Genomic DNA, 23,219 nt, shown 5'->3' on the forward strand with positions numbered 1-23,219 from the left:
GTAGGTTTGACATCAAGCATGTATGTGTCCTTCATGGGAGAGCCTTCAGGGATGTTTCAAAAGATGCATCCTCTTTATTTCTGCTGATGTTGTATCTCAGAAGAAAAACATTGTATTTATACCAGAGTATATCTTTAAAAATTGATGTATTGTCACATTGCAGCTATTTTTTTAGATCCTAGACACTAGGAGTATTTAGGTACTTTAGGTGCCTTGCTTGTCACATGGAGTGGAGTGCCCAAGAAGGTTTGAGCACCTTGACTCTCAAGCACCATTTTCCCAGGTGGAACTATAGCTCTGAGGATGGTTACGTGACAAAAAATGGTCTCATTCTAACTTTAATATCAGCCTTGGTTTTCTGAGTGACTAGAAAGAGCCCCTTGGGTCTAGGACTGTGGAGGCAGTTACTGGACTTGGATCCCTCCATGTCCATTGCTTAGGACACCATAGGACTTAACTCCTGAGAGCAAAAGGACTCGGCTGCTTTACGTCAGGGAAGTCAAGGACAGTAGATAGAATCCTCTTGCTAGTATCAAGCTAAGGAAATGGAACAAGTTTCTCCCCTTAAAAAGAAAAGAGCACAACCTACCTTTAACTGTCAAAGTGGCCGTTGTTTGTTCATTGCCATTGTCACAGGTGTATTTGCCAGAGTCTTCTGGTTTCAAGTCATGAATCTTCAAAGTATGGATTGTCCCCTCCTGCCTGATTTCATACTTGGAGCTCGGGGAAAGCACCTGAGCACCCTTTTTCCACTTGACTGCAGCCTGAGGCTGGGAGACCTCGCAGCAGAGGGTGGCTGTTTCCTCCTCCTGCAGTTCTGTGCTCTGTAATTTCTTCTTAAAGACTGGAGGTGGCACTGGAATTACAGACACAGCAAAAGCCTTTACAGTCACCTTGATCTTATCACAGAATGCTTTGGATTGGAAGGGACCCTCTATCCTATTTGAGTTTAAACCCATCCTCCCTTGTCCTGTCATAACAAGCCCTGCTCAGAAGTCCCTCCCCAGCTTTCTGATGGGTCCCTTGAAGCCCTGGCAGCCCCCAGCAGGTCTCCCCAGCTGGAGTCTTCTCCTCTGGGGCTGCCCCAGCCCAACTCTCTCCTGCTGGGCTCCCAGCAGAGGGGTTCCCCCCTCGGGGCATTGCTAGGGGTCCTCTGGCCCCACTCCAGCAGGTCCCTGGCTCTGCTGTGCTGAGGACTCCAGAGCTGCCCCAGCACTGCAGGGGGGGCTCCCCAGATCTTGTTTCCCTGCAGTGTTAAAGCTACAACAGAGCAGTTAAGTATTAGAAAAACCACTTTCACTTCTGTGTTGTATATTGGGGAGTTAGGTGAATGGATTTGGGGTGAAACCCACTCACAAATACTTGTTGAAGTTGCTGAAGGACTAATCAAAAACTTTACAGATGTTTTAGTGGGTTTGGGTGGGAGGAGCACTTTGGCCAGACCAACAGCTTCAACCAAGGAAGGAGAAGGACATTTCACTGAGGATTTCTTCAATCCAGGGTTTAGAGATGAAAAAAAATATTCCAAAGAAGAAAACGAAAAAAAAAGAACAGGGAAAGTGGAAGCAATGAAAATTACAGACTGGTCAATCCACCTACTGAAATTTCTCTAGAAACCAGTGAGTTTGAGGACCCTGGTGACATAACCACTATCTATCTAACCCACAGTGGTCACTGTTCCCACCAGTCCTGTTCCTTTCCCTCTTCACAGAGAGCCCTCACCTTTTACTGTCAGCTCTGCTGTCGACTTGTGGGGTCCCACTCGGAAAGTGACGGTGCCAGTGTCCTGCTCGGTCACCTTCCTCAAGGTCAGAGTGTGAACTTTTCCTTTTTCCACTGAAATCTCATTCATTTCATTATTTTGCAGAGCAACATCCTGGAGCTTCCACTCCACGTCCCTCGCGTTTTCGTGGGACACCTGGCACCGAAACGTGACGTCGTCCCCTTCAACCACCACCACGTCCTTCAGGCCACTCACGATGGTCACGTCAGGCTCTGCCAACAGCCCAGCAGTGGTCATGCAACAGAAAACACGCACCAAAACATAGAAATGTTGAATGATATAGGTTGGAGGGGAGTTCTGGAGGTCATCTTGTCCAAACACTGCTCCAAGCAGGGCCAGCGGACAGCAGGTTGCTCAGTGCCTTGTCCAGCTCATCTTTAAGTACCTCTAGGGATGGAGATATCACAGCTTCTCAAACCATGTTTCACACACTCCTGGGTCACTACTTGCAGTGTACTTGGTGGATTAGCCAATATCTCTAATTTAGTGGCTTTATCACTTGCCCTTTTTAAGATACATTGAGCATTAATGATTTTAATTATGTGTTTGATAATAAAATTGGGTTTATAAAGTGTGAATGCTAGATGCAAAATTCAAGATTTCAAAATCTTTCACATTTGCACTTAGAATCACAGAATGGCTTAGGTTGGAAGGGACCCTAGAGATCACCTAATCCTTAGAGATCTTCACAGGATAACTTTAAAACCTGCTTTTTGCAACAAGAATTGCACTTGCTTTACACTGGTGCTCCAGAGTTGCTGGGGATCCAGTTGGCTCTGTGCTCTTAGCAGGGTTTACTGGATTAATGTCAGCACAGGGCATTTGCCCTTCAGTCTGCTCGAGCCCTGCTTTTAGGACAGCTGGGCACCTGCAGATCTGTGCAAAGATCATGCAGACAGTTGGCAACAAGCAGAAGCTGCGTGAACCCCGATTCTGCTGGGGAATGCCAAAGGAGAAGCAGAGCCATCCTCCTCTGAGCCAACACAGCTCACGATCATACAGCTGAGGTCACCATCTGCACGAAAAACGGTGCAGCTGGGCACAAGGCACAGAGCATCTACCATCCTGAGCAGCCTGTGGAGGTGCTGGAGGTGATTGTTCCACACCAGTGGCCCAACCTGAAAGCAAGCTCTGTCTGGAACGGCATTAGGGCCAGATGCAGCTGCCACGTGACTGGAAGCTGAGGGTGAACCATCTGTTCACTCACATGCATATGATGTCAAGCAAATATTTCAAACCACCAGTCAAAAAAAATACAGCTGCCTTACCCTCTCCTGTCCACCAAGTGAATCTTTGCTTGGGCGCATTCACTGATGGGGAGATATTTTCATGATACCCTTCCTGTGCTCTTGTGCTGGTGTTTATTGCTATCCTGAAGTGAAAATCCCCAAGAAATGGGTCTCACCTTTCACAGTCAGTTTTGCAGAGGTGGTCTCATCTCCAGCCTTGCAGGAATACTCCCCAGCATCCCTGGGCTCCAGGTGGTGGACGAGCAGCTCGCGGACGGTGCCCTCCTGCCGCATCTCGTACTTGGAGCTGGAGCGAAGGACAACCCCGTCTTTCCTCCACTCCACTTCTGCCTTGCTAATGGAAATCTCACAGCTCAGCTTGGCTGTCCCCCCCACTTCCACCTCTGTGCTCTTCAGCTGCTGCTTCAGCCGGGGTTTGATGGCTGCAGAGTGAAAAACAATGAAGACGTGACGCATTAGTTTGGGTGCCAGGTCTGCCCAGCTCAGCACAGGGCACCTGGGGGCTGATGCTGCAGAAGAAATTTGCATTAGGTGGTTGTATTATAGTAATACTACTCTATTTTTCTATAAACAGACCTATATTCTTCATATTCAGACAAGGAGAGGCTCAAAAATTCCCCAAATATCTTTGTTTCCCATGAAGTCGAGGGCATCCACGTTATACCTTTTATACATCTGCTCTGGATATGGGAAACGACCACATGGATAAAGATTTTGGTTAAGCAAAACCTGGTACTTTCTCAGTAAAACTAGTATAAATTTGTTCCTTTTTGTAGAAGGACTCATGAATTCCAACACTGTAAGTGGTTCAAGACTTCAAATACATTTCTGATTTCTCTGCTGTCTTTTCAAGACCACGGAGCATCAGCAGTGAGTGCTCCCAGACAACGCCCACACAAATTGTCCACATTTATTCAAGCAAGGCAAGGAACAGCTCAGACAACAGCTTGTCACTGATGAAAACAAGACAGGAATGTCCATTGTGTGTGTGAGCAGTTGGGAAAAGAGGAATCTCAGACTTGTGGTTCCTCTGTCTAAACCTTGCTGTGACACATGTAAAGCAAGCACAGGGCTCTTTCACTTGTAGTTGACCCAGTGGCTGCTCCATGGGACAACTTCAGGAAAGAGGAGGTAGTTTGAAAGGCTGTAGCTTAGATCACAGAATCCCAGCATGGTGGGGCTGGGAGGGACCTCTGGGGATCATCTCATCCCACCCCCTGCTCCAGCAGCTCACCCCCAGCAGGGTGCCCAGGGTCACAGCCAGGAGGGTTTGGGATCTCTCCAGAGCAGGAGACTCCACAGCCTCTCTGGGCAGCTGCTCCAGGCTCTGCACCCTCACCCCAAAGAACTTTTTCCTTCTGTTTAGCTGGAAAGACCAAAGCCACAAGTTCTACCCAACACTTTGCTATGACCACGAGTATTTCTTAGACAGTGATAAATCACAGACATTATTCCTGGTTTGGGTAAGCACAATGTTCTCAGGCTCTTCACAAGAAGGCATTACCAAAATTAAAGTAGTCAGTTCTTTTGATGCTTATGGTTAGTTATTGATTCTGCTGAAACAGCTATGGATGCCAAGTGCCCAAAATAAATATCTATTAGAACTCTAAAATCACCTTAAAATCATTCTAAATTCTAAAATTCTCTATTCTGATTTATGACTGGCCACCTGCTCTCCTCGTTATCTTAACATTTGGAGAGGTTTAATCGCCAACAAAGAATTTCATCCCCAGAATTCCACAGACCCCTTTTCTCCTCAGTTCCACTCGGGGGCAATGCTAACCATTCACTCTGAGGACTGCTGTGCTCTGCTGGTCCCCGCTATCACACGTGTAGTCAGAGGCATCTTCTGGTTCTACGTTATGAATCACAAGTTCAGCTGTCCGACCACTCAGTGTAATTTCATATTTGGCACAGGGGAAGAGCTCCATGGTGCCTTTCCTCCACTCCACTGCCGCGTTATCCTTCGTCAGCTCACACTGGAATTTCACTGCAGCTCCTTCTTCTGCCTCCTTGTCTTTGAGCTCCTTTTTGAAAAGAACTGGCAGGGCTAAAGGGGGACAAAAAGAAGCAACAGGAGCTTTTATTGAAGCCTGAGTCAAGTCCTGGTTATCACAGATTGACACTTTGAAGACCAAGATACAAGTGCTATGTTGCTAGGCAGGATCCATGGTTTCTAATATGCCTGGAGCTCCTAGAAGACCTTGCTGCATCAGAAGCAGCCATCTGCACTTATTTCCCTTGTTGCTTGACTCAAATCCTTCCCAGGGTTGAATTCTTTGAAGGAATTTATCCCTCTAGTTGATCTAACAATGATATGAAGAGTAAAGAAGTTCCAAACTTCACGGGCAGCCTCGACAGATCAGGGAGGTCGTCGACAGTCCAGGACTTGGAAGAAAATCTTTTTAAAAATTCTTAAACCACATGTCACATGAAATGTCCAGATGTTACATGAAAACATTGCTCTTTCTTGGAGTTTCTCCCTAGCTATAAAGCTAGAAATTGTTTCTTCTTTGAACCCAAAACTCAGATGTAGCTCTAGAAGAACAAAGTGTCAGCCTCTTCCATTGTCATTAAAAAAAATTTATTCCTAGTATATCAGATTAAAAAAATATATATTTATAGGGTAAAAAAATGTACTTAAAAGTAGTCCCATGGAAACTGCTGCTTTGCATGTTGGATGGAATGTACTGCTTTAGGAGTCAGCTCCCACCACCTACCTTTCACATTTAAAGTTGCCTTGGATTCCTGATCTCCAGTGTCACAGCTGTACTCCCCTGTGTCTTCTAACTTGAGATCATGTATTAAGAGCTCTACCAGGCATTCCCTCTGCCTCATTTCGTATTTCTGGCTGGGCTGCAGCCCCACTCCTCCTTTCCTCCACTCCACTGCAGCACTGGGTTTTGACAGCTGACAGCAGAATGTAGCTGTGCTTCCTTCCTCTGACTCCTTATTTTGTAGGGGTTGGTTAAACGTGACAGGCAGTGCTGCAAAATTGGAGAGGGAAATGGTTTGAGAGAGGTTTATTCCCAGAAGGACCCAATCCTCTCAACATTCTTCAGAAATGGCCTATTCTAATGATTCCATAATCCTTGGGCTGCAACTCTTTGTCTTGGTAGCATCTTTCTGGAATCATTCTGTGAACCAAGACCTGAGGACAAACGTGGAGTTGGGAAAGATCTGGCCTTAGAGAGTGATCCATAGAATGGCCTGGTTTGTGAGCTGAAGGAGTCAGACTTTCCTATGGAAGTATCTCCATGCCAGCTATGGGTGGTTTAGTCAAGGATCAGGGACATACTCTCCACTACATGGACCCTGGTTCCTCAACAAGGCTCTGCAAGTTTGCAGTATTAAGCAAGGAGTATTTTCTCCCAAAATAAGGCTTCTGTCAACATATAAAAGATCAACTCAGCATTCAAAACACAAGAGGCAGTACAGCAAAAGATGATAACAAGGTGATAAGTGGAAGAGGAAATTCACTTTTCAGGCAGCCTTGCCCTGGATGGTAGAAAGGATGGAGGTGTGGATGCAGTTGTCTGCAGTCAAATCCACACCTAAGGCTCAGAGCCTTGATGCAGCATATTCACTCATTACTGCAACCCTTAATTGTTGTGTCTCTTATCACCCCAATCAGGCATCACCCCTATCCCTTAAGCCTACTGAAGCAATCAACATCCCAAACCCACCATCAGCCTGCCTGGCTCATTTTCTGTTATCCATTTCCAGCCACCCCCCCTGCACTCAGCAGGGTTCATCATATTTTGACATCGTGGCACCACTTAATTGCTTTGATGCTGACGAGTCACTCCAGATACTTCCAGAAGAACCTTTCTAACTTGGCCATGTGTCATGCTCAAGTAGAATATGTACGTTGGCATGTACTAGTAGCAGAACAAACAAATGGCTGTGGAGAACACTGTGAGATGTTCCTTTTGCTTCAACCTCTATTGAGCCAAGGGTCAACAGTCTGCCTACCATGGACGGTCACCACGGCTGTGGTCTGCTGATGTCCAGAGTCACAGGTGTACCTTCCTGCATCCTCCAGCTCTAAGTCATAAATCACCAGCTCAGCAGTGGAGCCCTGCTGCTTCATCTTGTACTTCAAACCAGGGGAGAGAGTAATATCCCCTTTCCTCCACTCTACTGAAGCCTTGGGTTTGGTAAGCTCACACCTCAGCGTCGCTGTGCCACCTTCTTCCGCCTCCGTGTCCTGAAGCTCTTGTTTAAAAAGTGCTGGTAGGGCTATAAAATAGAAACATAACTTGCAACATACTGAGGTTGGGGGTTGGGAAAGAGGAAAAAAAAAAAATGAAAGCACCAAAAGAGCTTGTTTTACAGATGTCTCTACACCTCAATGCTCTAGATTCAAAGTACAAGGCTGTTTCTTCAGGAGCAGCAGGAACAGCTGCAGAACCAGAAATCAGTTTCAAGAAGTTGCATTTGCCATGTAGTATATGGAAGCTTAATCTAATCTATAATCTAGAAACAGCAGAATATTCTACCTGCTGTAAAACAAGGACATGTTTGCCCTGTTGCCATGTTTCCACCACGTTGCCCTGATCACTGGAGAGGTAGTCTGAAAATCAGCAGGGAGTTGTAAGAGTTCAGATTCCCTCTCAAGGCAGGCCACTTGCAGAAGAGATTACAATTATCCTGATAGTAACATACTGACCAAAATTTCAGCTTTGTAACTCCCATTTTCTACCTGATCACTCTGTTAGGCCATCTAGACCATGTTCTTCTGAACACCTTATGAACTGTTGTTGGGTCTTCTCCATAAGTGACACTAAACCCAGGTCTCATTTTCAGAAAACATGACAATCTTTTCCTTTTGTTCTATTTTTTTACCATTGATGGTCAGAGTGGCTGTTGTCTGCTGATCTCCACACACACAGGTGTACTCTCCAGTGTCCTCCATAGCCAGCTCATGGACAACCAACTTTGCAACAGCACCATCTTGACTCATTTTATATTTGCTGCTTGCTTTGAGCACCTCCTGCCCTTTCTTCCACTCCACCACAGCAGGTTTAGTCAGCTCACAGTGCAGAGCAGCTGTCCCACCTTCTACAGCTTCTAGGTCCTTCAGGTCTTTCTTGAATTCTGGAGGCAGTGCTGAAGAGTAAAGGAGTTACCACAGAGAGAGTGAATATCCCTTAAAAAGCAGCAGGATGAGGTCCTGGGGGGAGGATGCATGGTACAGTGCTGAGCCCTGCTCCAGGTCAGGGGAACACAATGGAAAAACCTCCCCCAGGTTCCCTGGACATCAGGGCATGCAAAGAGAAGAACCAGCACAGCTGAGGAGGACAAACACCAACAGGCAACTCTTCCCACCTCTAACAGGAGGAGGAAGCACATCAAGTCCACAGGAACACAAAAGCCCAAGAAAACAGAAAGGGAATGGGAGCAGAGCACAACAACAGAGACCTGGGCAGGTGGAAGGTTTGGAGGACCTCAGTCCCAGGGGTTACTTTACCATGCACAGTGAGGGTGGCTGTGGTGGTCTCATCTCCACACGCACAGGTATAATCTCCAGTGTCATTCGAGTCTAAATTGTGAACTAGGAGCTCCACAACACAGCCCTCCTGTCTCATGCTGTACTTGTTGTCCAAGGTGAGGAGGTGATGGCCCTTCTTCCACTGCACAGGGGCAGATGCCTTGCTGAGCTCACAGTGCAAAGTGGCCGTTCCACCTTCTGCTGCTTCCTTGCTGCTCATCTCTTCTTGGAAAAACGGAGGCACAGCTGAAGGATGCAGGTAAAAAGTATTACAACCTGAGGATATCTCCAGGGATGGGTGGGAGTGGGAAGGGAGAGGGGAAAGTTGTGAAGGTTATGGAAGAGTGAGCGTCAGCAGTGAAGAGAGGAAACAGAAATGGAAATATCCTTGTGGAAATAAATACTCTGATCCATTTGGTTTCATGCTGGCAAGACTGCACTGTCCTCAAGAGATTCAGACCTGCTTCCTACCAGTTTCTGTGCAAGTAAAACTAAGACTATAACCTCTGAGCTCCTTAGTTCACACATGTGTTGATGTCTTCCACAGATTTCATGCCTTTGTACTCTTTTCCTACTGAGCTCTCAATGTTGGCACAGCTCCTGACTCATCCTCATTCCTTCCTCCTCAAGATACCCTTGAAAAGATGCAGCCAGAGCTCACGGATTCTTCTCGACCCTAAAGAAAACCTCCAGATGCTGAACCCCAGCCTGTGGTTTTGTTTCAAAATATATTGTCCCCAATTAACATCATTCTAGTACCCACTGCAAATTATGACCTTCACATATGTCCCTCATTAACTAGATGGGCTAACGAGATATTCCACCTCCTTAACAAGGTTGGATGTCTCAAATCTCAAACTTAAGGACTCCCTCCATAGAGGTGGAGCTGAATTAAAATATCCAGGCTAGAAATCAGGTTTAACCTCCTCGATTTGACACATTTCTCATCTCCAACTGTGGCAAGCTGAAACACTTTTTACACAGCAATGGGTTCTTGAAGAAGAATAAGACCAGTATGAAGTCACAGAGAGAGTTTATTCCTTCCTACTTAGAAAATCAGCCTCCCAATGAAAATCTATGTGCATTAAAAGTCAGGGGCATAAACCCCAAAATAAAAACAACTCAGTAGAGAAGAAATTATAACTAACACAGCCTTATTCTGGATACTGCTTTTTATACCCTATGCTGCATTTAAATGGTAGGTATCGAGTAGGTCAGAAAGGAATGGCACAGAAGGAACAGATGTGTGGTTTAGAGAATAAATGCAGGAAAGGAAAGGCAGAAGAATAGTGGGTTTCTATGCTAGGAGAGGGATGCCAGAAGGGAAAGTTCAAAGGACAGCAGGCTCGTGTTTGAGGAAAGGGAAAGACAAAAGGGTGGCACAGGAAAATGCAGATGAGTATTTTCCAACGTATGCAGCCTGCAGGTCAAAGACAGTCAAATGGATGGAACTTCATTAATAAGGTTGAACAAACAGAGGTGGAAAATTGGACACCTGAGAGTAGAGGACAGACATTTCCAGTGAGGAAATGGGAGGTCAAGGTTTTTACCCTGTACTGTTAGCAGGGCTGTAGTCTGGTGCTCTCCACACACGCAGGTGTAGTCTCCTGCATCCTCCTCGGCTATTTCATGAATCACCAGCTCAGCCTTGGTCCCTTCCTGCCTCATTTTGTACTTCTCATTGGCCTGGAGAATCCTCTGGTCCTTGAGCCATGCCACTGGAGCAGCCTTGGTGAGCTCACAGTGCAGGGCCACTTCTCCACCTTCTTCTGCTTCCTTGTCCTTTAGCTCCTCCTTAAAGAGTGGTGGCAGAGCTGAAGGATGCAACATGGACAAATAGTCATCAAAAAACCAGAATTTAAATCCTAATCTCTTGCTTGGGATTATTTCCCCTCATGCCTTCTTTTTTCAGCCTATTAGAAATGTGCTTAGCTCCAGCCAAGTTCAGAACCTACGAGAGAATCCTTCAAGTGTGACGTGGTTTCACTCACCACAAGCTCCCTGGGTGTCTGGGGCTTGTCATAAGGAAAGAACAATGCAGAAAGAACCAGATTTTGGGTCAGCAGCACTCACAAATAACACTGCTGGGCACAGCCCTGTTTTACCTACAGAGGTGTGAGTTCTTGGAGGCTGTTACTATTAATTTTCTGTTCCATGTCTACTAAAAACTTATTGACCACCTACATGAAACCAACCATATTTCAAAATAAAACCACACCTCGTTTTAAACTGAAGTTTGAAGGGATGCTACAGGTAATAATTAAAATTTTTACTATTCCCTATTTTGCAAGTCATAACCCAAAGATAGAACAAGTTACGGGAAAACTAATTATTAACATTTACCCACAAAGGTGCCTTGTGCACGACTACTATGAGTGGGTACAGAATAAAATAGTACTCCCAAATGCCTCAGAAAAAAAACCTGTGTCTCAGGAAAGCCTGAGGAATTCTTTGGAAAACAAGCTGGTTGGGACAGAACTGGGTGTCATAGAAAATTAAGTTTCCCAGAGCCAAGGGTAGTTACTCCATTAAAACAGACACTCCTTAATGAGAGGAGAGCAGAACATCAGCTAATGAGATTGTTAATGTAACATAAGGATTTATTTCTAAGATCAGGATTTATTTCTGGGTTGGTTTATTGGGAGTTAGGATAAAGAAGAGTAGAAATATAATAATAGATATAAATAAAATAAAAGATAGCCTGTTGTGTTAGGAGTTTTTAATACCCAACTATCAAGGTTGTCCTGCTCCCACCATGAAGGTGTAGACCCCTGCCTCCTTCAAGCCAAAATGAAGGGTAACAAGCTCTGAAATAATAACTCTTATCTCATTCTGCATGTCTGTGTTGCTTAAAGACCCTGTTACACCCAGGAGCAGCCATGGCCATGTCACACAGCACAGGGACATGTCCTCCTCCTGTTGTCCCACCCCTCACTTCTCCTCTGAGCAGTGCTTGGAGAGCAAAGGGCCTGACAGACCAGAGATATGTGTTTGGGAGAAAACTCTGGTCAGATGAAGAAACCACAGGGATGAGGGGGGGACAGAGCTGGAAAATGTAAATGTACAAGATGAGGGGACTTGGACAGAGAGAAACATCTAATTTTCTCCTTTGAACCTGGGAGCAGATTAATAACAACCCAAAAATTTGCCCTGAGCTTTTTTTTTTGCCTCACTAAGAAATGATTTGTACAAAGAATGAAGGAAAAGAACAGGATAAAACCAAAGACAAGTTACTGACCCCGGGCAGAACTAGATGAGTTTCAGAGTGATGTCTGTCTACAAAGCTATGTATCAATTTTAATAAGGTCTTTTTACCATGAACTGTTAAGGTTGCTGTTGTCTTCTGGTCACCACACACACAGGTGTAATCTCCAGCATCTTTCACTTCTAGGTCACGAATGACTAGCTCTGTGGTGGTGCCAAGCTGTCTCATTTGGTATTTGTCACTTCCCTTGAGCACTTTGGAGCCTATTTTCCACTGCACTGGAGCTGCTTTGCTTAATTCACAGCGCAGAGAGACTGATGCTCCTTCCTGGGCTTCTGTGATCTTCAGTTCCTCCTTGAAAACCACAGGCAGGGCTGGGAATGGAAAGGCAATAGACAGTGCATTTAAACTAAGACCTCCACATCTGTGACCAGCAGCTGAAGTTCAGATTTGGCCAAGTCAGGGACTTTAGCCATTGAGGTTGAGGTTATCACTACGATCATCTGGAAAACCAAATCCAAGAGTGACAGTAAAAAAAGAAACAGAGCCAATAGGTCAAAGCACAACAAGCTGGATGGGTTCATGATGGAACCTAAAGGATTTATGACAAGGCCACTCTCCATGAGGGCAGGACAGGGGCATTTCTTAGACACTCATAGCACTATGGAGAAACAGGGATATCCCCAGCTCCCTTTTCAGGAGCATCACAGCAAAATTAAATCTCAGAACAAGAAGTTCTCCTTTCTGAACATGACTGAGCCTCTGGGAAAAAGCTGAGAGGTGAACACTTTGCACAGGAACAGGATGTATCAGAGAAACCAAAAAAGGAACAGTCGTCTGCAAGATGAATTTACCATTCACTGTCAGAGAGGCCGTGGTGTGCTGGTCTCCACACACACAGCTGTAATCTCCTGCATCCTGCAGCTCTAGGTCACGAATTTCCAGCTCAGCAAGGGCATCATCCTGCCTCAGGATGTATTTTTCACTAGCCCTCAGTATTTTCTTTCCTTTCCTCCACGACACAGCTGCAGCCTTGGTCAGCTCACAGCGCAGGGTGGCTGTTTGGCTTTCCATGGCTTGTAGGTCCTTCAGTTCTTCTTTGAAGAGTGCAGGCAGGGCTGAAGGTCACAAAATGGACAGAGGACATTAAAAATGACACATAGCACATAGGTGATGGAAAGGATAGGGTGGTACAGAAGCAGAGAACACCCCAGGGTGGAAAGAGCTTCTTAACCTCATAATTCTGGGACATTGGACAAACCAAGAGACAAGAAACAGAAAACCAGCCTGGATGCCACCAGATCTTAGAGACATCTTACAAGTTTAAAGCAACAAATTCAGCCACAGGTGAACACACAACCAGTAGCACTGAAGTGGTAGAGAAATAGAGCAGATAGTACATTGTTCTTTACCATGCACTATCAAGGCAGCTGTTGTCTCCTCTTCTCCACACACACAAGTGTATTCTCCAGCATCTTTCAGTTCCACATCGTGGATAAGCAGCTTCATGACCGTGCCCTCCTGTCTCATTTTGTATTTGTCACTGACTTTGAGCAAGCTGCTTCCTTTTCTCCACTCTACTTGAGCAACCTTGCTCAGCTTGCAGCACAGGGTGGCTGCTTGACCTTCTGTCACCTCCTCGTTCCTCAGGCTCTCCTCGATGCGTGCAGGCAGTGCTGAGGATGCAATGACAGAGGGTTAAAATGGAGCAGCAAAAAGCCTTTGGAAGGGTGTGGGTAGGGGGAGGAAAGAGGAGGGCATCAGTGGGGAGCTGTCTTCAGGCCTGACCTCACGTCTACTTTAGGCATCAGATCCTGAAACCACTTTGTGTTAGGAAACAGGATGAAAGTTCAGCCCTTAAACCACAAAATGCAAATTATTCTCATGGCTGTGATGAGTAAAGTCAAACTCAGAGGAACTATTCAGGGATAACAATGAACGGGGAGAAAAATACTGAATCCAAACCACAGGCTTGAAAAGGAGGAGGTGGAGATGAAATTGGTTATTACCATGGACTGCTAAGGAAGCTGTGGACTGCTTGTCCCCACACACACAGGTATAATCACCAGCATCATTCTCATCTAGATTATGGATCAGCAGCTCTGCAGTGACATCCTTCTGCCTCATTTTGTATTTCTCACTAGGTTTGAGCACTGTGTGTCCCTTCTTCCACTCCACTGGGGCAGCCTTGGTCAGCTCGCAGCGCAGGGTCACTGCTTCACCTTCTGTGGCCTCCTCATTTCTTAACTCTTCTTTGAAGAGAGCAGGAAGGGCTGAGAAACAAAGGAGCAAATGTTTTCGTGATATGCAGTTCGTGGCTACCAAATAAATGAACCTTGATGTTTACCAATCTCTCCACACCTAGTTCTTGGCAGGAGGATCACCTCACAGAAAGAAGATTCTCATTTGTATCGTTGTCACAGAAGGGTCTTAGCAGGTAGATTTGCTGATTGGTTTAGAGATGCATGGGGAATAAATAACAAGAATGGGAAAACTTCATGTGTGGTCAAAACTATAACTTTTTCAGTGTAATTCAGCCCAGGAAAAGGGATATAAGCAGGTTACACCATCATCAGGGGAAAATATATACATAAAAAATAAGAACAGGGTTTCCCTTATTTACCTGATGTGTTAAGGATGCCTGCAGACCTAGCTTGAGAGTTAGAATGAGGCTGAAGAGCAGAATCAGACCTCTTGGAAGTGCTTGTGTAAGAATAAAATGGAAAAAGAAGGATGATGAGCCCATCATTAAGATGTGCTGTAAGATGTTCAGGTACCTCCTAACAGCCCGTCCCTTTTGGAACAACTGAAAGAACATGAATAATTCAGAGATTCAGAATTCTTATTGAGTTAATAATTCATTAAGATTTCAGAATAATTCAGAGTATAAGACTGGATGGTAATGTGGTAGTAGGATGGGATGATGACTTCTAAGTCTTTGGCATGGAGTGGGGACTACTTTGGGATATAGAACAGATATGGAAGAATGGGAGAAGAGGATCTCCAATTCCTGACTCTGACCAGCAATAAATATTTGAGATTACAGATGGAGAGGACAATTATGAAGCAAGAGAAGCTCATGGATTTTAGGACAAGTAATGATGGAGAAGAGCAAAAGGAAATTCTGTGGGCAGCAAGCAAGCTTCAATAATTCAAGAATTATTACTTATTATCAAGCAGAAGCAAATTTAAAGGGCAAAGTAGCTTAAGAGAGTAGAAAACTCCCCAAAGAAACAATATTAAGGGCATAATTACACAGATTATCTCATTCTGAAGACCATCAGGAATAACCTGTTCATGTCACAAACTCTTCAAAGTCCTGAAACTCCAGAGAACTATAAAACATGGGAGGTTTAGATGGGTGTTAAAGAAATGCTACAGAACGTAGAAGCAAAGCCATAAGGTTCCTGGAAGGCCTCAAGAAGGTCAAAGGCAGTTCTCCATTCCTGGACTCTGTCACCTCAGGGGCAAAGAGAGCAAGATGAAAGAGGGGCTGAAAAGGAGTCTGCAAAATGGTGTTGTTATCAAATGTCTCTAAACACAACTGTTCAATTTTTGTGGCTCTTGGCTGTATCAGGATTTTAGCAAATCCCAGGAAATCTGGCCAGCCTGAACTAGAAAGAAATAGAAATAATACAATGACATCCTGTCAGTAGATTAGAAGAAAGGCAAACAACAAAGGAGAAGTTGGTCTCCCTCTCTTCCAGGAATGTAGGTTGATGGTGAGTGACATGGGACAATCTGAAGTGATTTTTTCTTCTTTAATATTAAAGGTTAATGATGGTTAAAAAAGTCATAGTAATTCTGGCTAGGAAAAAAGGGATTAGAGATATTTAAAATAAACAGATGATTCTCAAAGCACCCTGGTGTGATTAAGTGATTTGTCCTGGAATGTTTAAGGTACAGGCTCAACCAATACCAGACATTAACATCTTAGCATGTAAACCAAGAGTTTAGGGGCAGTGAGACACTGGAACAGGTTGTCCAAAGCAGCTTTGGATGCTCCATCCCTGGAGGTGTTCAAAACGAGGTTGGGTGGGACTTGGAGCAACCTGGTCTAGTGGGAGGTGTCCTGCCCATGGTAGGGGGTTGGAGCTGGATTATCTTAAAAAGTCCCTTAAAAGATGATCTTTAAAGATGATATTTAAAGTCCCTTCCAACTTGGGTATAGGTGAAGCTACAGTAGGAAGCTCTACTGATTTGAAAACCACAGTCAAAGAGTATTCAGCTGTGGTTTACACTCACAGTGAATGAGTTGAGCAGAATTCCTCAGTGCTCTGGAGTCCAGCAGAATTCAGCATTTTCTTCAGTGACTTGAACAATGACATGTGATGAACTTGGCAGGTGATCTCAGGGTGGGGAGGGAAAGAAGCCAAAAGGCCTTTGTTAAATGGGATTTGCAAAAATACTATATTTAGGAACACTCAACAACATAAATACAAGATGGGGAATGAGAGGCAGTAGGTCTGCAGAGAGAGATTTGGGGTTACAAGAGATCCCAGAGCAAATGCAAATTAAAAAATGCAATTCTGGTGTGAATAGAGCAAACATCATTATAGGGATATATGGAATGGAGTGTCCTGTGCAAGACAGTCCTTCCACCCTGCTCCAGGCTGGCAAAGCCTCAGATGTGCTCTGCTTTTGGCCACCACCCTTCTAGAAAGATGTGGATTAACTGAAGATGGTCCAGAAAGCAACAAAGATGAGCTGAAGTCTAGAAAATATGAGTTATGAAGAAAGAATGAAAGGATTGAAGGTGCTTAGACCAGAAAAGAGAAGACAGAAAGGAGACACGATGTCAGCTTTCAAATCTTTCACTGAGAGGAAAATACCAATTACTTCTCCATTTCTAAAGGATGTTGGACAAGGAGTAATGACTTAAACCAGCTTGAGAAAGACTTCTTCTGAAATTAGGAGGAATTTCCTGCCAGTTTTGAAGGCTAGGTAGGGGAATGAGTGTCCAGGGGAGCTGCAAATCCTTCAGCACCAGAGTGAGGCTAGGTAGAGATGATGGTGACCTAGGGCTCAAGATGACCTGTAGAGGTCCTTTCCATTTCTATTTTGAATGGTTAAATTGGAAGTTAAAGACTGAAGCTCTCCTTGTTTTACTGGTCAATATCAAGATTAAAAGGTCTGGGCAGCAAAGTAAAGAAGTCAACTCATTGAGCTGGTGGCTTCTCAGGTAAGAACAATGGCTGAAACTATTTTCTACTGTCCTGTGCCAAGAGTGGAAATACAGATTCCCTCTTTTCCAAGGAAAGTCTGGGGATGAATTTGACTGAGGACTATAAGGAACTCACACTACAGTACTGAGTATTCTGCAGTACCAGAATGCAAATCTACACGACCCTTGGTCAGAGTTATGTAGAAAAGTTCCATTGAATCAAGTTTTGTTTTCATTATTTAAAACTCCCTATCAAATCCTAATGGAACTTGAAATCTAAGATTGCTCTTAGGATGTTCCTGCTGCTGCATCTCTAGGCTCAAGTCAAAAGTAGGTGAAAGAGAATAAAAAATGCAACTATGTGGCAGCCTTCAGCGTGGTGTAAAGCAGCAGAGTTGTGCACCAAGATGATCAAGGAGAAGAAAACAGGGGAAATATTAGTATAACCAATGGAACTAGTTAGAATTAGATAAAAATTGCTATATATAAAAAAAAAATCCATTACTAACAGAATTAACGATGGTGAGATTAAAGATTAGAGGAGGAACTCATTGTGTGTCAGTACTGAGGCTTCCAGAGGAGACAGGAGACACAGCAGACAAGAAATGGTCTATATATATATAAAAAAAATCCATTACTATCAGAATTAACGATGGTGAGATTAGAGAAAGATTAGAGGAAGAACTCATTGTGTGTCAGTACTGAGGCTTCCAGAGGACACAGCAGACAAGAAATGGTCTCTTTTCTGTTTTCTTACCATGCACTGTCAGTGCTGCTGTAGTCTTCTCATCTCCACACACACAGGTATACTCCCCAGCATCCTTGACTTCTAAAGCATGGATCAGCAGTTGTGCTGTAGCACCTTCCTGTCTCAGAGTATATTTTTCACTTGATCTGAGCACCTTGTGCTTCTTTTTCCACTCCACAGGGGCAGCCTTAGATAGCTCACACTGTAGCATGGCTGTTCCACCTTCTGTGGCTTCTTGGTGCTTCAACTCTTCCTTGAAGTGTGCAGGCAAGGCTGAGGAGTTCAGAACAAGCAGAATGTATGACCACGGCAGCCATCCAAGTACCTCTTATCTGTGGTCTGTCAACCAAGCCCTCCTTAGCCAAACAAGATTGATAACCACTCTAGGAAACATGATGGTGACTTTGGAAACCTGGAAAACACCTTGTTCATAAGTCAGAGGGGGTTTTTTTATGCTATGGTCTATGGCATGAAATGGAGAACCACACCAGCCTCAACTTCAGGCTCTGCAAGACTGAGCCCGACCTTACAATGGGCACAATAAAGCCCAACTTGAGTGTCTAAGTTCTACTGTAATGCAAGTAATTACTGAAAAAGTTCACAAATGAAGCTATATCTGAGTCACTAATCTCACTTCCCCATGAGGTTGCTCCTCAGATAATGGCCTAGTAGATCTTGACTGTCAGCTTATTCTGAAATGCTGAAAAGCATCCAAAATATCTCATCTTCAAACGGTAATAATCTCCACTTGAAGGCTATAAAGTTTTTACAACCAATGTTAGAATAAAGTCTTTACAATAATATTGTGATTTTCCTTTTTTAGGAACTACCAAACAAAGAAATAAGTTTGAACCAAGATGAATATCTGAAATTCTTCCAAGGAACCCCTGATTAGTGCCTGATACTGTCCAGTGCAGTCAAGCATTTATGCCCATTTCCAACCACGTTGCTAAATTCACCAGAAACGAGGCTGCAATTTCAAACCTGATGCTACCATGCTCTTAAAAACCCAACTGGTTGATAAAAATCCACTGAATTTGATCTTTTTTTTACCATTCACTTTCAGTGCAGCGGTAGTTTTCTGCTCTCCATAGCAGCACGTGTAATCTCCAGCATCTGTCAGATCTAAAGCACGGATCACCAGCTCAGCAGTCGTGCCCTCGCATCTCATGGTGAACTTCTCATTTGGCTCCAGGGCTCTGTCTCCTTTCCTCCACTCCACGGCAGCCACGGGCTTGCTCAGGTCACAGCAGAAAGTGGCCGTGCCGTTTTCTGTGGCTTCCACGTTCTTCAGCTCTTTTTTAAAGTGTGGAGGAAGGGCTGAAGGTCACAGGTGAAGAGAGAGGGCTTTAAAACTGGGGAAATACTGAACCTTGGCTGCTCCACTGAATTAAAACTCTTCCATCAGTGAAAATTTTACAATATTCAATACCTAAGAGGCAAATGATGATTTCAAGGGCATCCCTGCCTTATGTTTTGCAACACACCCCATCCAGAATGTCCCAACTGGTTTGGAAATCTTATTTCAGTATTGGAAGCTATGCTCCAAAGGCATTTAAGCTATAACCACAGAAAGCTGATCCCAAAATTTCAAGGAAATGTGCACAGCTCTGTCTTAAGATCAAATGAATATTAAAATGAATTCTATGTTATTTCAAATTCCAGGCTGCAGCGTATTGTTCTCACCTGCCTTTCTCAGTTGTCACCATAAAAAAGCACCTTTAAATTCCCTTCAAGAAAAGACAAGTGACATCTCAGTGATACACCTAGAGAAATTAATTAATAGAAATACTGGAATTGCTGTTTGGACCTTGTAAGGTCTTCTTTATCTGCTCCCAGATTCCATTAACATGAAAGAACAGGGACAGAGAAGGCTGTAGGATGCTATTTCTTAGTTCTAGGAGGACTTCTAGTAAAAGAGATATTCCCAGCAGTTGATACAGCTGTGATAACAACTTAAAATAATAGATAGAACCAAGACCAGCTTGTGATCCTGCACGAGACCACAGATGACCAAGCAGAAAATCCCTATTAAACTTGGGTGTTTTACCATGCACTGTCAGGGATGCGGTTGTCATCTTGTCTCCACACACACAGGTGTAATCTCCTGCATCTCCTTCCTCCAGGCTATGGATTGTCAGCTCAGCAACGGCATCCTTCAGTCTCATTTTGTACTTCTCACTAGGCTTGAGCACCGTTTGCCCTTTCCTCCACTCCACAGGAGTGGGTTTGGTGAGCTCACACTGCAGAACCGCCGCCCCGTTCTCCGTGGCTTCCACATTGACAAGTTCTTTTTTGAACAGTGCAGGCAAAGCTATGGGATGTAATATAAACAGAGAGGTCATCAAAACCATTAGCCAGACCTTGAGGAATGTAGTCTTGAAAATGGCATCTACTTGGAAAGCTGCTGCAGGATCTCACAGGGATCATTGCCACCACGATCTGCTTCTAACGTTGACTTAAGCAGCACGCTCATCACTTCCCAGCTGATTCCAGAAGTTCTCTCTACCTATTTCACTCTGAAATCATCTACCTTGAACATTAAGGACCTGGCTTTTGATTGAAAGTCATCGTCCTGGATGACAGCACTGCTAGCTGGAGATCTCAACTTTTCCCAACCTTAATATATCATTCTCGTTCAGAAGAGAGAGAATTAAATATAACCTCAAGTGCACCTTTAAGCCACCATTTCTAAGGACATAATGTCTCTAACATCATTAATACAGTGGGTTTTTTGAGCACCTTTCATCAATCTGCTTTTTGTTGTGCCCCAAAAGTGAAAAGGAAGCCACTTGCAGAGTGAGGAAAATGCCAGCTCAGAGGAAGGGAGCAACAGCAGTACCTCCATCTGGGAGAAAGAAGAGGTACTAAAAACACCCAGAAAATGTGAGAGAAGAAAGCTTTGCCTCCACAGTTCTCGCCCTTGTCCTTGGAAGCATCTTATTGTAAAGATTTATCTCAATAAAAATTATTATTCCATCTATTGGGACTACACGTGAACTGGACCTTCTGGAGGGGCAACCAGAGCTTGTCACTGTTCACCATGGCAGAGACAGGAAGAAACTCTGTCTCAGTACTCCCTAAATGAGGCTTTGTACCATAACACTTGGGCTTGTGGACTGTTTGGAAAGTACCATTTCCTCAGCAGAACATATCACAGTCCCACAAGGGAGGAGGACAGTCCTGGGTGGGGAAATCTGTCTCATTAACTGAGCTCGGAGATGATAAAGATCATTCCTTCAAACTCAGCACCAAAATCCACTGACATCAGTGAGACACAAGGACAAACCCTCTGAGAAAAGTCTTGTGGATGGAGATCTGCTCCCTCTTGGCCTTCCATACAAGTGCCTCTTTCACTCTTCAGAAGTGAAGACTAAGATGAGAAATTCTCACAGCTCTACTTTGCTATAAAACCACCAGATTCAACCTGCCTCAGTGGGAGATGGGAGGAAACCCAACCAGCAACCCAAGAAAATGCTGCTAAACCAAAACACCACAGCAAGTCAGAAATAAACCTCTCAGAGAAAAGGGATCTCCTTCATCTGAGCTTGAGAGGCTGCTACCATAATGGAGAATGGCTTTTTTACCATGGACTGTCAAGACAGCCGAGGTCTTCTGATCTCCACACACACAGGTATATTCTCCTGTATCTTCTACCTCCAGATCTCGGATCAACAGCTCTGCAGAGGTATCTTCTTGTCTCATCCTGTACTTCTCACTCGGTTTGAGTGTCTTGTCCCCTTTTTTCCACTCCACTGGGACGCCGACCTTGCTCAGCTCACAGTGCAAAGTGGCTGTTGCACCATCTGTGGCTTCTCTGTTCTTCAAGCCTTCTTTGAAAAATGCAGGCAAAGCTGAAGGACAGCAACATGGACAGTGAGAGGTAATGCTCCAAAGAGCTCAAAGTTAAACATCGATGTTCAAGTTTCCTTTTCCTTCCTATCTTGAACTGATTTATCAATAGAAGAACAGATTCTCAATCATCTGCATGAATCGGTATGAGGAAAGAAATATCACCACCAGGAAAGGGTTCAGTGCTTGGAATAATCTGCAGAGGTTTTTAACATGTATTCAGAATCACAAATCAATACAGGCAAAAGAAGAAAATCCAATTTATTTTATTTTTTTTCCCCCTGAGAAATTTCAAACAAAAGGAAGAAATACTAATTTGAAATTTCTGGGGGGAAAAAAAAAAATTGGTTTTCTTCTCTGACATTTTAAACAATAATGGGAGGATGTTTGCTATGTTTTCACATACTTCAGCAAGCAAAATGACATTGCACATTAAAAAAAAAAAGGAAGAAACACTGGATTTTCTCTCTGAATGCCAGTTTGAAATGAAATTATTCATTTCAATCCATGAAGGGAGAACAAGCATTTGCAGCTGAACTGACATGTCCTTTCAAACGTGTCAGGGGCAGTGAAAATCAAAGTTCTCCCTTGGAACAGCCATCCCTTAGAAGGTTTGGGCTTGCTTTACACAGGGCAGTAACTGAGTGTGAGGACAACTGGGCTGTGTGTAGGAAAGCACCTCGTTGTCCCAGGAATGGAGATGGGGAATAAGATTCCAGGAAATAACGTAACCTTGGGGAATTCTGTGAAACCACAAAATCCTGAAGTCGTGCTCCCTTTGAAGCTATCCATTTTATGGGGCTTGAGCATAACAGGGAGTCTAAAAAAGGCATTTTCAAGGGGAAAAGGAAAATGATGGACCCTAATTAAAAGAGTAGCAGCGACCCTGGTTGCCTGTACTCTGAGCTTGCACTCTGATACCCCTCTTGTGCCACGTACCCCAGCGGGAACATTTCACTGGCATCAGTGAGATGTGGATAAAGGAGCTGAGGAGGGAGATGTTGGGGTAACCAGGTATCTGTCTAAATCAACAGAGAAAACAAGGACTTATTTTTAGTATGTGTCCTGTCTTGTGTGTTTTACCATGCACTGTTAAAACTGCCATAGTCTGTTGGTCTCCACACACACAGGAATAATTTCCAGCATCCGCCGTGTCCAGATTTTGGATGATAAGCTCAGCAATGCCACCTTCACGTTTCATTTGGTATTTGTCACTTGATCTGAGGGTCTTCAATCCTTTCTTCCACTCCACGCTAGCAGAAGCCTTGTTCAGCTCACAGTGCAGAGAGACACTTTTCCCTTCCGTGGCTTCCTCATCTGTCAGTGCTTTGGTGAAAAGAGCAGGCAGGACTGCAGAGTAAATGCAACACAGCATCAAAGCTGAGAAAGCCTGACCCACCATCTACTCACTCTTTTCTCTCATCTCCCTGAACCTGAACGTCACAAGACCTTCTTCACACTCCAGGATTTTATTCCCATCTCTGTTTCAAAAGAGATTTCTGATCTGTAATTCTTTTTGTCCTCACACTTTAAAGCTGGCTTTAAAAGCAAGTCTGCCTCTCTGCAAACTTAGTGGACAAACCATCCTTCTTTTCCTCTATACATCATAAAAGGGGCAAAATTAGAGGTTGTGTTTTAATATGAGAGCCAGAGCATTTTGTTTCCCTTGAGGAAAACATCAGTTCTGGAGAAGTGACCAATTTATGGCACTTATATTTTTATT

The 23,219-nt window shown here is 44.2% G+C and overlaps 1 protein-coding gene across 1 annotated transcript; it reads right to left on the minus strand.

The window, feature by feature from the left end:
* Window positions 1–589: 589 nt before the first annotated feature.
* LOC103769769 (obscurin-like) lies at window positions 590–22,846 on the minus strand (the record flags this gene model as incomplete). Its single annotated transcript, XM_008937005.1, has 18 exons — window positions 590–856; window positions 1,723–1,995; window positions 3,189–3,455; window positions 4,817–5,083; window positions 5,754–6,020; window positions 7,009–7,275; window positions 7,882–8,145; window positions 8,507–8,773; window positions 10,078–10,341; window positions 11,843–12,106; window positions 12,587–12,850; window positions 13,145–13,408; window positions 13,742–14,005; window positions 17,654–17,917; window positions 18,698–18,964; window positions 19,695–19,958; window positions 21,232–21,498; window positions 22,580–22,846. Coding segments are annotated over 18 exons (4,788 nt in total), but the record flags the coding sequence as incomplete, so codon positions are not given.
* Between the last annotated feature and the right edge of the window lie 373 nt (window positions 22,847–23,219).

This window comes from Merops nubicus, unplaced genomic scaffold (genome assembly GCF_000691845.1).
Source record: "Merops nubicus isolate BGI_N331 unplaced genomic scaffold, ASM69184v1 scaffold12393, whole genome shotgun sequence".
Lineage (NCBI taxonomy): Eukaryota > Metazoa > Chordata > Aves > Coraciiformes > Meropidae > Merops > Merops nubicus.